The following is a 14405-nucleotide window of genomic DNA, read 5'->3' on the forward strand; positions in this document are numbered from 1 at the left end:
TTTGTAACATCACTGCAATATGCTTTAATGCTTTAAGAAAACCCAATATACAAACATCTGCCCCTGGAAAGCAAGGAAGCTGGATGGGGTTATTTATATTAACAAGTAATTAGTTACTATTCAGTCGCTGTAAGTCTCTATAAGAGTCACTTACAGCACAAAAGAGGCAGATCCTTTGGTCCACATAAAACTCAATACAATTAAGAAATTTTTATTTCAAAGTAAACTTCTTAAGGTACATTTGGCATCCGTCTTTCACCGAAAAATAAATCTGCTCCCCATTATCCCCACAATGATAGACTACATTAACCATGTCCTAATTAAATGTGCTAAATATGGAATTAAGCCCACTGGGGGTGGGGGGAACCTGCATCTTCATAAAACTGCCCTAATTTACTTAGTGTCAAGGGTGCAGTTGACCTTTATACATCCCTAAATCAGTCAATTAGCTGGGACACACCTTCTTACTTTCAAAATGAGGCAGGCAATTGTGGACAGGATAAGATTTTAAACAAATACCACAAGCATCAAAAGAATGTTTGTCCTGAGGGCTGCCAAGGAAGGCCAAAGGATAGAATGAAAAGACTCTGCATCAGAAGCCAGAACTATATTAGCAAAAGGACATAAAACTACTCTTTACTACTCTGCCCCCTGTCCCCTCACCTCTATTTTTCCCCCAAAGTGTTGCACCATCCCACGTTTTTACAAGAGCAACCACACAGAGACCTGCAGTCAGTTTTGTGATGGAGCGTGGAGGGAAGGAGCCGGACTGTCGAAGTTTGAAACCAATCTCCATCATGAGCTTGAGCAAGCGATTTCACAGCTTTAGTTTCTTATCTGTAAAGTGTGGATAGTAACATACCCTCCTTATACAGGAGAATTGTTGTGAGGTTTAAATGGATTAATAATTATAAAGCACTTGGAACAAACAATAGGGAGGACTGTCTCAATTTCATCATTGTCATCGCCACCACTGTCACTGTTTGACCTTGAGCAAGTCACTGTTCACTGGAGGTTACGTAAACTGATGGGGTTGGATGAATTGATCTCAGGAAGATGCTCACTGGCTTAACTCCTCTGTAATTCTGTGAATCCTATTACAACTCTTTAAATCCTCCTAAGCTCTAAGACCAGCAACAGTGACTGAAGGTTACGCTGGTTCTCTTTCAGGTCCCAAGGAAGTGTTTCAGCCCATGGAGATTCAACTCCTCCCAGTCACAGGCTGGTGCCAGGGTCCGGGGGGTCAGACAGCCAGACTTTCTTATTATAGTCATGAATTTTTCAGAGATCAAAATATTCATCATGCTACTCAAAGCTGTGGAAACAATGCAGGCAAAGAAAAGGACACACTTCAGAGGAAAGAAACCAGAGAGAGAAACAGAGACAAGGAACACTCAAAAGACCAAAGCAAGCACGACAGACCAAAAATACACTGCCCACGGGGTGATTTAGTTAGCATCCTTCCTCTAATAGCAATTAAGAGAACTTTAAACTACAAGGTGGCTTTGTAGTAAGGAAAATTTTCCCTACCTTTTGGCACAGTCTAGTGGAAGTGACTTCCCCTTCCTCTTCAAAGCCAGGCAGTCTTCCCTGCGGAGCAAATACTATGGCGTCAACTGCCTCAGGTGCAAATGCCTTCCTCAGAAAGCACATTAACTTAACCTCTATTCTGCCAAAAATTAAAATTAAGTGTTCAGGATGATCAAGTCTTCTTTCCTTCCTGGTCCTCAGTTTCCCGTCTGTAAAATGGGGAAGAGAAGAAGTCAAGCACCTAATTTCCAAGGTACCTAGCAGTATTAAAATTGTAGGAGTCTGTCAATGATTCCCACTTTACAAAGGAAAAAGATTTTGCTTTTATAAATGTGATACAAAAAAAGACCATAGTTATTTGCTGTTCTCTGTTTGAAGCTTGACTTGAGTGGAAATCCCTACTCTCCTAGTAGCTCTGTGACTTTGGGAAAATTACTTAGCCTCTCTGTGTTTCCAATTTTCCATCAGTAAAATAAGGATAATAATACCCTCCTCATAGTGTTGTTGTTAGGATTGATTTACTTAATATATGTAAAATATAAAATACAACTATGCCAGGAACACAATAAACAATATTTTAGTGCGGTTATCATTATTTTCAAAGTTACATAGTTTTCCTATTCAAAGAGAAAATGTATTTGGAAGACAGCACGTGATGATACACACAAAAACATAGCAGAAAGACAGGAAACCTGGGTTCTAGTCATGATTCTGCCCCAAACTAGCTGTACGCTATAGATGTATGCCTTCTCTGAATCTCAGTTTCCACAGCAGACGGCACAAGAATTTCCCTGAAAATTTTCAGATCAAAGATGATAAACTGACAGTGGAAGTGTTCTGTTTGCCCTACAGGTTTAACCCCACGGTATTTCTTTAAAATCTGACTTTATTCTCAATATTTAAAATCTGGAGATTTTCCATAAAAATCTAAAACAGTCAAAGTTCTATCAGCCCTGGATCCTCAGTAGTTGTTCTTTTTTTTTTTTTTTTTTTTTTTGACTTGGAGTCTTATTCCGTTGCCTAGGCTGAAGTGCAGTGGCACGCTCATGGCTACCCAGCGTCGACCTGCTAGGCTCAGGCAATCCTTCTGCTTCAGCCTTCCGAGTAGCCAGAACTACAGGCACATGCTACCACGTCGGGCTAATTTTTTTATTTATTGTAGAGATGAGGGCTCACCAAGTTGCCCAGGCTGTTCTTGAACCCGTGGGCTCAGGCAATTCCCTCACCTCGGCCTCCCAAAGTGCTGGGATTACAGGCTTGAGCCTCCATGGCTGGCCAGTAATGATTCTTAAAGTGAGGTCTATCAGCCAGGAGCGGCACCTGGAACCTAAGTAAAAATACAAACTCTCAGGCTCCATCCCAGACCAACTTAGAAACCCTGGAAGCTTGGAAGCAAGTTCTGGCCACCTGTGTTTTAACAAACAGGAGACTGATGCACACGGAGGTTCTAGAATCACTGCAGAAAAGGAACAACCTGCAGGTGCTATGGAACAGTGGCCCCATTAGACAAGAGACATGTGAGGTGATCCCCCTTCCACCATCATACTCCCACTCCCTGGCATCCCTGACTCTGACACTGAGGACCAGTTGGCATATTCTTTGCCACCCACTGGACTTGTTTACTTTACCATCCAGTCCATGGGAGGCCTCAGGCTCAGCAGCTCTGATCTAGACAGACCACCTCCTCTCACAACAGGGTGATGAGCCCTCAGGCACTGTATGCCAGTAGGATTGTGCTGTTCCCAGTCAAAACTGTATGAAAAGCAGGCTGCGCACACCAAGGGCACAGTTGAAAGAACAAACTGTTGAGTTGCCTTTATTAATCACAACACAATCCGCGCAAGCAGCTGCTATTAAGAACAGCTGCAGCTGCTAAAAGGGTGATCTTGAAGCAGCCTAGAAAAGTGCTTACAGTTGAATACCCATAACAGGCACAGGCAGACTTGCAGTCTACTGACTTGGTTCTTCCTTCTGTGCCTCAGTGCCTTTCTCGGAACCAGAAATCATCCTCTTTCCATTCACTGAGACAAAGCGGGATGGGGTAGGAAAGAAATTTTTTTTAATTAGTATAATACAAACAATAAAGGTGACCTTCAAAGGACTTGAGCTTGACCCTACCTCACCCGATAAGTAACTTTGAGCAAGTTACTGCTCTTGATTACAATTTATTTCTGTGTTTAAATAGATACAATAATAGACCTATTTCGTAGGATTGCTGTGAGTAGTAAATAAATCAAATAAGATTACACATAGGAAGACATTTTGTAAATTCCAGAGAACTGGGTAAAAATAAAGGCTTATCATCATCATCCCATAAAAGCTGCAGTTTGACCCATAAATCACCCAATGTTGGACCCACTGTTTCTAGCCTAGGACTATCACAGGCAAAATCACATGGTTACAAAGGGCCTTTTGAGGATCTGCAATGCAACTTTCCAAGGTTCCTCCCACTCCACCCCTCATCCCTGAATGCTATTAACAAGAGCCTAGCCAAAGGGTGGTTCCACCTGAAAAAACCTCTACCTGCAGAAAGCTCGCTATATGTCCAGACAGGCAACACATTCCATCATAGGCCTAACCTGAATACAGACCATTCCTCCTTGTAGAAGCCAAATCAAATCTGCTAGAATGTAAGCCATCCTAAGAGTTCCTTTTAAGCTTACCCCTCACCTTAGGGTCTTTAAACCTGCTCTCTGTCTACCTAGAATACACTTCCATTCAGTTTCCTGCTTCAAGGAAGCCTTCAACCAGTCTTCACTCCATCCTACCGAGTTACCCACCATCATAATATTCTGTGCTTCTTGTTTTTTTTTTTTTATAGCACACATACTTGTGTGTTTGCATGCTTAATCTTGTTAAATCCTCCAGAGAACAGAAGTTCTTTTGAGGTAGTAATCTTGCTTCCCTTGTTCAGCACTTTGTGCACTTACATAGTAATAGCACCACAGTAATTACACTGCCACACTGTAGGCATACCAACGTATGTTGAATGAACTTATGAATTAATGAATGAATACATAACACCATTCTCTGCACATTGCAGATGTTCCAATACTAGCTAGAAGAAACAAAAGCCTAAGCAAGACTTATACCAACTTCCACAACCATCTTAACTCACAAATAGTAATCAACTATTCATGTGTTGAGGAAAACATATAAAAAACAAACAAACAAATTGAACAACAATTTATCATGTCAGCTTTATTCGTAGCAGCACTATCCCTAGTTATCTCTTTATCTGTGCAGAGGGAATTCATGAAAAGGCACTTAAGTAGATGAAAAACAGATAGTTATATCCCGGAGTCAGGTCCTCACAGAATGGCATAATTATGAACTGTCCTTAAAGAGATCACTCAGCTGGCAAGTACTTAGGTCCATTGTAAACACCGTCACAGGCCCTTAGAATCAGTCGGACAAGGCCTAAAAATCAGACCTGGAAAATCCATGTCTATAGAGTTGGTACTTACCCAACCCATTCCACTCGCAGTCAGCCTCACTCGCTATACATCCTCAGCTCAGGAGAGCAGAGAAGCCCTGCAGGGAATTAAATCTGCTACCCTCACCTTGTCTAAGGCTATAGAATCACCCCAGCAATCCACTCAAGATGTCTGAGGGGAGAAAAGCCTGTAAGTTCTTTACAGATGGTATAATGCAGCAGAAGACGCTCATTAGCTGGTTTGAGTATTGTTCTACAACTTATTCTGTGACCTCAAACGAAGTCATATCACCTTCCAGAGTCTCAGTACCCTCATCTGGAAATGAGGCTAACAGTTCCTACAAAACTTTTTTCAAAGGCCTGGGCTAAGGATAATACCATATCAGATGTGAACATGTATTGTAATCTGTAAAGCATTATGCCAAGGGTATTATTATCATTGATCACAAATAATAGTAGTTAATAATAATAAAGGAATGCAAATAATAAAATTAAAAGAAAAAATTTTAGAAATAATATTGATAATAAAGAAATGCGCTGGGCTTGGTGGCTCAGCCTGTAATCCCAGCACTTTGGGAGGCCACGGTGAGTGAATTGCCTGAGGCCACAGGTTCGAGACCCGCCCAGGCAACTTGGCAAGACCTCATCTCTACAATAAACCAAAAATTAGTCGAGCGTGGTAGCACACGCCTGTAATTCCGGCTGCTCAGAAGGCTGAGATGGAAAGATCATCGGAGCCCAGCAGGTCGAGTCTGTGGTGGCCGGAGCGTGCCACTGCACTCCAGTCTGGGCGATGGAGTGGGATTCCAACTCAATAAATAAATAAATGCTACAATCTAGATCCCAGAGTATGCATTCAAACACTTGAAGAATGACTGATAAGCATATCAAACGCCTCAATGGAAAAGATAACATGTGCCTGGCCTGCATTCTGTAAAGCTCTGTGAACGGGCATGCTAATATGCCTGGGGGGGAAAAATTCAGGGTCCACAAGAAAGGGAACATTGCCACAAGTTGTGAGCTGCCATTTGCTGGTCTTGGGCAACAAACTACAGCAATAACTATAGATATTTCTTAAATAACCCTAGGATAAGTCTTAAGAAATGTAGAATATAGGAAAAAAAATCCCCTACACCACTCTTAAGGAGATAATCTCAAGATTTTCTGAACTCCAGAAAAGATAATACAGTATAACTTAACACAAGAGAAAAATCATAAAGAGACAATGTCAGAAAGTGCTTATTTCTTAAATAGAGTCTGAAATAAAAAGCTTCACAGGGAAGAGCTCTTTTAAAGAGTGACTCGAGTCCTGCAGGTTGAGGCTGCGGTGGCTGTGTGTGTGCCACTGTACTCCAGTCTGGGCAACAGAGTGAGACTCCAACTCCAAATAAATAAATAAACAAACAAATAAAAATAATATAAAAATAAAAAAACGTAGTGAGCACCTACTAGGTACATGACCCCACACTGGGTGCTACAAAGGTAAATAAGTCAAGGATTCTTTACAGCATGGGACAAAATGTGCTAAGAGCCATAAAAGGGGCCTAGTTATTAGGAGAACACAGAGGAATGGTTTTTTCCCCCTTCATTGAAGAAATGTAGGAAGATTTCATGAGTCAAGTGTCATTTGAGCTGGGAGAGAAAAATGAAGCAGAGATAAGGTGTCATAAGACCATCTGTAGAAGCCAAGACTCTTAATTGTTTCTGTGATACGGATCCTCTTGACAGGCTGCAGAAGCCTAAAGACCCCTGCAAAGAACAGCATATTCAAATGAACATGATAACATTACACAGGATTTCAAAGAAAATCAGTATGAAAATACAAAATGCATTTTAAAAGTAAATTTGTGATAGAGTGCCATGTGCTTTTTACTAATATATTAAATAATGAAGTCCAGCGGCAAGTCTAATATCCACTATAATTACAAAGCAGCAACACACATTTCCTTTTAGATATCAGCAATAACTATAATGTGAAATGAAAAACCTGTAATTTCTACTGGCAGCAAAAAAACAGAGGTACCTCTAATACTACTATGGTTTTCTACCTACATTTACAAGGGAAGAAAATGTTATATTTCAGTTAGAGGTTAATGAAAATAAAAATGTCATTTTTTTCCTATCCAAGTTCACAGTCTCCATGTTAATTGTTTCCATGGACCCAGGTTAGGAAACCCTGATAGAGAAAAGAGCCTCAGCTAAAAAAGAAAGTGAGAAATATGGGCTATATTATGTGACCATGTAGAACATGCAAAGAGAGACAGGAGATAGCCCTGAAAGGCAAGTAAAACCCTCAGAAGCCACCAATGTGAGGGGTAATCACACCCAATTTTTAAATCACAGAATATGCTCTCTAAGTTCCAGAATGGTATCTTCTTTTGGAATAAAAGGAAATGAATGAAAGAAGCTAGAAGAACATCATTCCACAGGTTTCAACTTATAGCTCCTCTTTTAATCTGTGGTAGATGATAGCATATTGATAAATCTACTTAAAGAGCATGTATCACATATGATCCCTGTTACCTAAATGTACATGTAAACATGTGTGGGTATAAATATGTATATTAACATAGATGTCTAGAAAAATGCACATCAAAATGTTATGATTAAAATTTGAGAATGATTCTACTTTTTTCTTTGTATTTTCTATCATTGAAAAAGGGACAAAAAGAGGACCCAAACAGGTTGGAGACTTAGGGCAATACACATGCCACACTGTACAAAACAAAGCTGGTATCGGAATTCAGAGATTTCCTTCTCCCATACTATACAAAAGCTTTCAGATTCAGAACTGAATGAACATGAAGTACATGGAACTATTTACCCTAGCTTACATATTCAGAAACTGAGATTTAAAGTCCAAAAGAATCACCCAAAGTCACAAAGCAAATAACTGGAGAAGCCAGAGGAAGAATCTGTGTCTCCTGACCCTCTTCAGCACACCACACAGTCATTATTAAAAGCAAAGGTTTTGCATCATCCTGACCTTGTTTGAGTCCCAGCTATGCCACTTACTTGCTGCTAAACTTAGGCAAATTCCCCAATTTTTCCAGTCCTAGGGCTTCCCATAGTTCTCTACCTCAAAATGTTATAGTGATGAGTAAATGATACAACAATGGAAAGCCCTATTATACCCTTTGACAGAGTAAACACTCTTACCTCAATCACTACGCTGCCCTGCCTCTGTCCCAGGTGGAAGGAATCCAGCATCACCTACAGGAGCCAGCAGACATATCTGTTCATTAGGCTTAGCAGCTTGGTTCTAGTCTCAAAAGTCATCTGGGATCAAGCTCATCATACCTAGGTGCAGCACTACTGGACAGAGAATGTATAGCACCAGTCCTAACCCTGGGCAGAGATCTAGACATCTCTAGAGATCCAGATTCAGTAGATCTGAAATGGAACCTGAAATTCTGAATTGTTATAAAGCTTCCCAGGAGAGTCCAAAGGGCTAACATTCAATGTCAAGTTCTCAGTTTGACAAGAGGGAATCTAATATTTCTGAGAAAACAAAAGGGGCTCAGCCTGTGAGCGATGAATTACCCAATGGCAAGACCCAGGATTGTCCACAGTTCAAAGGCTCTTCTGTCAAGGTTGTAGGGCAACAACTGCCCAGAACCATGGAGCGAGAAGTGAAGCCAATCCAAACTAGTTCAAAGTAATGTTTAGAGGGATCCCCCCTCCCTGGATACATAATGTTTTCAGAGCTGGAATAAACTTCAGAGATTATCTTGACCATTATACAGATACAGAACATTAGTGACTACAACTCTAAGGAGCTCACCAAGCACTTAGAGGCCCACAAAGCAACAATTCAATAAATGCCCACAGTAAATACCTCTGAGTGAATTTAAGACAAAAATGGCAGCCAAACACAGGAACGGCAGCGCTTCAAAATGGCCTACTATGGAGATGTGGGAAGGACCAGGAGCTCTCAGAAGCCCCACACCACAAGGTTAGAACTTTGAAGTGACCATGTGGTACTTGGCCCGGGAAGAGATATGGCCAGCAATCTGTTCTCCTAGAGTTGGTGGGCCAGGAAAAGGGAGAGGGGTTCCCAAAAATACATGTGAATCTAACAAAGTTTTTGCTATTTGATCCTCACAACTCTGCTTACTGCTTGGCAAACAGTATTACATTCACTAAGTATTTGTTAAATGCATGAAAGAAAGAAAGAGAAGACAAGAGGGACAGACAGAGACATATAGGCAGAAAAAAATAAATTATCCCCGCTCCTATGAGCTAAGCAGGCTACTAAGTGTAATATTGACCAGGAAGTGGGGCCATTTGGGTGTCTGATCCAAAAGTGATGGAAACTGATTGCTAGTCATTGAAAGGAACATGAGAGCTCTTGAGTCAGAAATACCTGGGTTCAAACTCAAGCTCAGTATGATGTTAGCATAAGTACTTGACCTCTTTGAGCTGAAAAGATGAATACCACCTGCTTCACCTCCAAAATATGTACAATGGTGCTTAGATACTTATCTTTGTGGTAGATTACATGAGCTAATGGATGTATGCAAAGTAGCCAGCACCATGGTCAGCACATAGCACATGTTGGAACCAATCATGCCCTCCACAGCCAGAGTCTATATCCTCCCTAATTCTACTCCATAGTTCTTTCTGATACCAAAATGCAGAAATAATTCTAGTTTAAGTTAACTAGATTGTCTAATAAAGTACATTTATTTAAATAAATAATAATATCGAATATACATTCCCTTTCAATTAGCAAAGTAATTTTACATACAGACATAACAATTCTGAAATGATGCATTAATGCTATTCATGTTCAATAGATGATACAAATAAGACCACACAGCCAGCAAGAGGCAGAGTGGAACTATACATTTTAATATTTTATTATAACCACCATGCTTTTCTCAATCAAAAATTCAAATAGGAGATCTTATTATAGAATAAAATACTTGAACTCAGATTGCTCTATTAATCACTTCAGATGCTACTTGTATGATGCTTATAGATGAAAGCAGAAATAAAATCTTGAAAGAAGTAATTTTTAAAAATAAAGCCCCTCCCCCTCTAAATTTCATGTATTCTAAAAAGACTCAAGTAAGAGAAGAGGAACATGATTTAGAGCGAGGCTGACTTGAGTTTTAGTAACATCTCTACCATTTACTAGCCATGTAACTCCACTAAATGTCAATATCCTCATCTATGTAATGAGAAAGCTATACCTATCCAGAAGGCTATGTGAAGTTCCTGGTCCTGAGAAGGTGATCAGTAAATGATTAACTACTCTAGTTATCATGGTATGGTACTGACCACTTGGTCTTTAGGTTAGGTGACTGCCTGTCTCTTTTCTGCCTTCTCCAGCACCTGCATACCCCCTGTTCTGCATCTGTTCAATGGGGATACAACCAGTCTCCATCAAAACTCACCAGGGAATGGAGATAACAAAAGAGCTGGCAGAGACATTATGCAAATACCAAATATTATTAAAACATTAATGAACTCTGGCAATTTCCCTGAATTTTGATAAATGGTGTTTATTATGCACTGCCAGCCTCTCACACAATCTGGGATCTCAAATATTAACTAGATAATAACAGCAATCATTCTCCCAAAAAGACCAAGGTATAGAGAAATAAGGAGTGAATCTAGATGATTCCAGCTAACACCGGCCTCCATAGAAATCATAATCTCTGTACACAGAGTATTAGGACACATCACAGAAACTACAGTGACCACCGGTGGGCTCAGACCAACCCTACAGCCTGCACAGAATCCTGCTTTGATAGAATGGTAGAGTGTCTTGGTACTGACAGGTCACTAATAATCACAACTGTCTACCACACTTTTGCTCTTCTGGGTAAAACTGTCTCCAAACTAGACAAAATGAAGAGGGTCTGGGAGCTGGAGGGGCTTCACTCCAGACTAACAATCTTACACAGAGAATGGCATGTCTCACCACTCCCGACACACACACACACACACACACACACACACACACAACTGCCTGAAACCAGAGGCAGCATTTTTCTCAGCTCCATTAGAGGCGTGTACCCAATTCCTAGGTCACTTCATTCTGTGTGAGGGGATAATATTTTTAAGCTGCGGACAATTCTCAGCTGCAGCAGATACAGAACAAAGCTAAGAGGACTCGCCCCACACAAGTCCTAGACATGAGAACCTGGTGCCATCCAAGTGACACCTTAACAAGCTGGGAGTCATTAAGACACCTCATTCGCATGTTCATTAAATAACCAAGGCTATGGCAAGTAAAATGATGTGTACAAAAAGAGATTTTTTTTTTAAGCCAAGCAAAAATCTGCTTTAGAAAAAGTAAATCCACACAGGGACCCTTGCTGTCGCCAACCCTTCACTTGTCTAGAGCAACCAGGACCTCATTAAAGACAAGCAAGGAACTCACAAATGAATGCAGCACCACACACAGGCAAGCTCATTTCGCCATCTGCCTTCTAGTGTCCAGAGGGGCAAAAGGCTTAAATGACACACTACTGAATTTCCTCTCCTGCAGGTGGAAATACAAAATTCCCAGAGGGAAAGAAAGACTTATCTTGCAAGGTCGACTGAGTAAAAAGGAATAGAAGCAAATCTAGTTTACCTGTCAACACAATGCCACCCATGACATTGAACACATGCATAAATCAAGCACCCTGAAATTATTCATTCTCTTATATTCGGATAAAGGCTTTGCTAATTCGGTGTATCAGCTGTGGGGTTAGCATAGAAGTTCCTAATGAGCTAGGCACTTCAGTGTACCCTCCCTACATTCTCCCATTTTCTGACCCATGACTGACTGTCCTAACTGGTTGTGTGACCCAGTACTTTCTTCTAGTAAGTGATCTGGAGCAAGAGACATCAGAACTAATGTGTGGGCTATAGTAACACAATGGTAGACTTGCACTATGTATGCCAAAGAGAAAGGTTATGATCATACAACTTAAATAACTGCCCTCAGCCTTCTGCATATGTATCCACCTTCCTGAGAATCACTGTTGGTTTCCAGATCTAGAAGATGAGTAAGTATTGTAAGCATCCCTCTGGAAGCTCACTCCCATCAGGTTAAAGATTTTTTTTAAATTAATTTCACCTAAATAGTTGAATAGTCAAATTATCTGTTTTTCAACTCCATACACGATCTTGGATACACTTGGGGGAGTGTGGAGCAAAAGATAAAAACCAGCCTTGAATTTTAATATTGTTTCATTCAACTATCCAAAGCGTAATACTACCGGCGGACACACGTTCAATTTATATTACTTCCGCCCCCCTCACTTGGGCTGTGGGGAAGAAAAAAACCTAGTGGAAAAGAAGGTATCCCAGGACAGAACCAGTCACAGAACCAGCTGAAATCCAAGTAGATTTCATGAAGAAGGCAAGAACTATGTCTTCCTCTGTGGCTAAAAGACCTTTCCAATCAACTCCTCCAACACCTGGAAAATTGGCTGAAGACACCTTTGTAGAGCGCACAGGGAGACACGCGTTTGAGCAGCGCTACACCCGAGTGCCAGTTCTGCGGAATGTTCACGGCGGGCCACGGGCTGCACCACCGCCACGGTTCCACTAGTGGAGTCGCCAGCCACGGCGGGGGCTCCCACCAGCGGTCACGCATACTACACCCCAGTAGCAGTCATTGCAGCGGCAGGACACCTTTGGGGGGGACGGGAAGGGTTCGGTCTCCGGGACCGGCTCAATGATTTTCTTTTACACCACATTCCATAATCTTTTTAGGACCGGTTGGTGAGGGGCCTGAGGGTGGGAGTGGGCGGCATATTTTCTAAGCCGGGACGTCTCCGGGGTTGGTAACTCTGAGCACCCTTTGTGGGCCGACGCTGAGACAATACACAAAGAGCAGGGAGCCGGCGCTCCTTTGCGGCCGGATCAGGGCGCCTGGTCATTTTCGAGATGAGAATTAAGAATTCCGTGCTCAGCAAAGAACCCTGGAGAAGCACCGGAAATGCTTCCGATCGTTTCAGTGGGAAGACAATTTGCAAATCAAAGTTGCGGGAACTCTGGGCGCCCAGACTACTTCAGCGGGTTACTCGGGAACACCCAACAAGTTTGGCCACCGGGGCTCGGTATGACAGCGCCGCGCCGCAAGACGGGAGCAGCAACTTGTCGCTCGGGCGTCGAGCCAGGTCCCGGAGCTGTCTCCGCGCCCAGGTTCGGAAGAGGACCCAAGCCCCGGCGCGGGGAAGGCGCAGGTCCAGCCTCCGGGAGCCAAATCCCGTAAGTGAAAGGCGCCTCCGGGTCCCACCTGGACCGCGCTGCTTCCAGGGGCTTCACCCTACGACGCGTCGTTCCGCCACCACCGCCTCACCTGCAGACCAGCCGGCCGTGGCTGGGAAATTAACAAAAGAGCGACCTGGGGGAAAAGGGAGACTCGGCGCAAAGTACAGTAAGGAGGGGAGGGAGGCAGCTCTGCTTTCGGCGCAGAGAGAAGGGGAGAGGCGGAACAGAGATGGCTCATACTCCAGGCACGGGCTCCGGGAAGGAAACCGGGAAGGAAAGAGCTCGAGAAGGGGGAATGGGTTCTCTGCTCCGCTTCCCATCACACACACACACACACACACACACACACACACACACACACACACTCACACTCACTCCACCTCCCCCTTTTTCCTGCTTACCCAGCATGGAAAAGATGAAATCCTTGGCTGTGTGAATCTCCAGCGCTCTCTGGTCGTCGTATTCCCGCTGGTCGTGCTTCGTAAATTCTTGGATGAGTTTGTTCAATTCCTCCACCCGAGCTCCCGACCTGAAATCCAGCTCCGGGAACGCAGGCTTGTTGTTACAGCCCAGGGAGGCTGCCTTGCTGGCGGTGGGAGCCGCCATCTTCATGCAAAACGCGCCGAGTAGCAGCTCCGCGGCAGCGGCGGCACCCACCCCCGCCCCCCACCCCGCCCCCCTGGGCCTCCTCCCCTAGCCGGCTCCCTGGCTTTGGCCCCGGCCCGTGGGCGGGCTGGCGGGCGGGCGTCTGGGCTGGCGGTCCCGGCTCCGTGCGCTCCCGGCGTGCGGGCTCCGGGCGGAGCTGGACTGCAGCGAGGGTGCGTGTGTGGCCCCGACACCCTTTCCTCCGGCCCCACGCCCGCCCCGAGGCTGCGCGTCCCTGCCCTCCCCTAGCCCTCGCGGGCAGCGGCAACTGCGGTCGTAGCGCCGACCTGAGCCTACCCCCAGGCGAGGAAAGTGAAGTGGAAACAATGTGAAATTCACCAGCTCTGAAATCAACAAGCTGCCGGCTCCGGTGTTACGGAGCCAGCACCAGCGTCCCCATTTAAAGGGACAGCGCACCCAGTGGAAAGAAAAATAAATAAATGACAGAGGTCTGCGCACCTATGCCACTTGCCAATCTGTGCCCGGGAAGACGCGCGAGGTGTGGACGTATTTTTTTCTCCACCTCCACCGCCTCCCCCTCCCCCTTACGGGGCAGGGCTTGCCAAGCACTTTC

General features: G+C 43.6%; 1 protein-coding gene across 1 annotated transcript in view; it reads right to left on the reverse strand.

Moving 5' to 3' along the window:
* MB21D2 (Mab-21 domain containing 2) overlaps nucleotides 1-14132 on the reverse strand; it is a 129474-nt gene extending 115342 nt beyond the window's left edge. Inside the window, exon 1 of the mRNA XM_008074805.2 lies at nucleotides 13588-14132. Within this exon, the coding sequence (XP_008072996.1) occupies nucleotides 13588-13798 (211 nt within the window). The 5' untranslated portion in view covers nucleotides 13799-14132. The remainder of the gene's footprint in view (nucleotides 1-13587) is intronic.
* Nucleotides 14133-14405: the final 273 nt, after the last annotated feature.

Source organism: Carlito syrichta, unplaced genomic scaffold (assembly GCF_000164805.1).
Source record: "Carlito syrichta isolate Samal-C Ts95f unplaced genomic scaffold, Tarsius_syrichta-2.0.1 Scaffold117902, whole genome shotgun sequence".
NCBI lineage: Eukaryota > Metazoa > Chordata > Mammalia > Primates > Tarsiidae > Carlito > Carlito syrichta.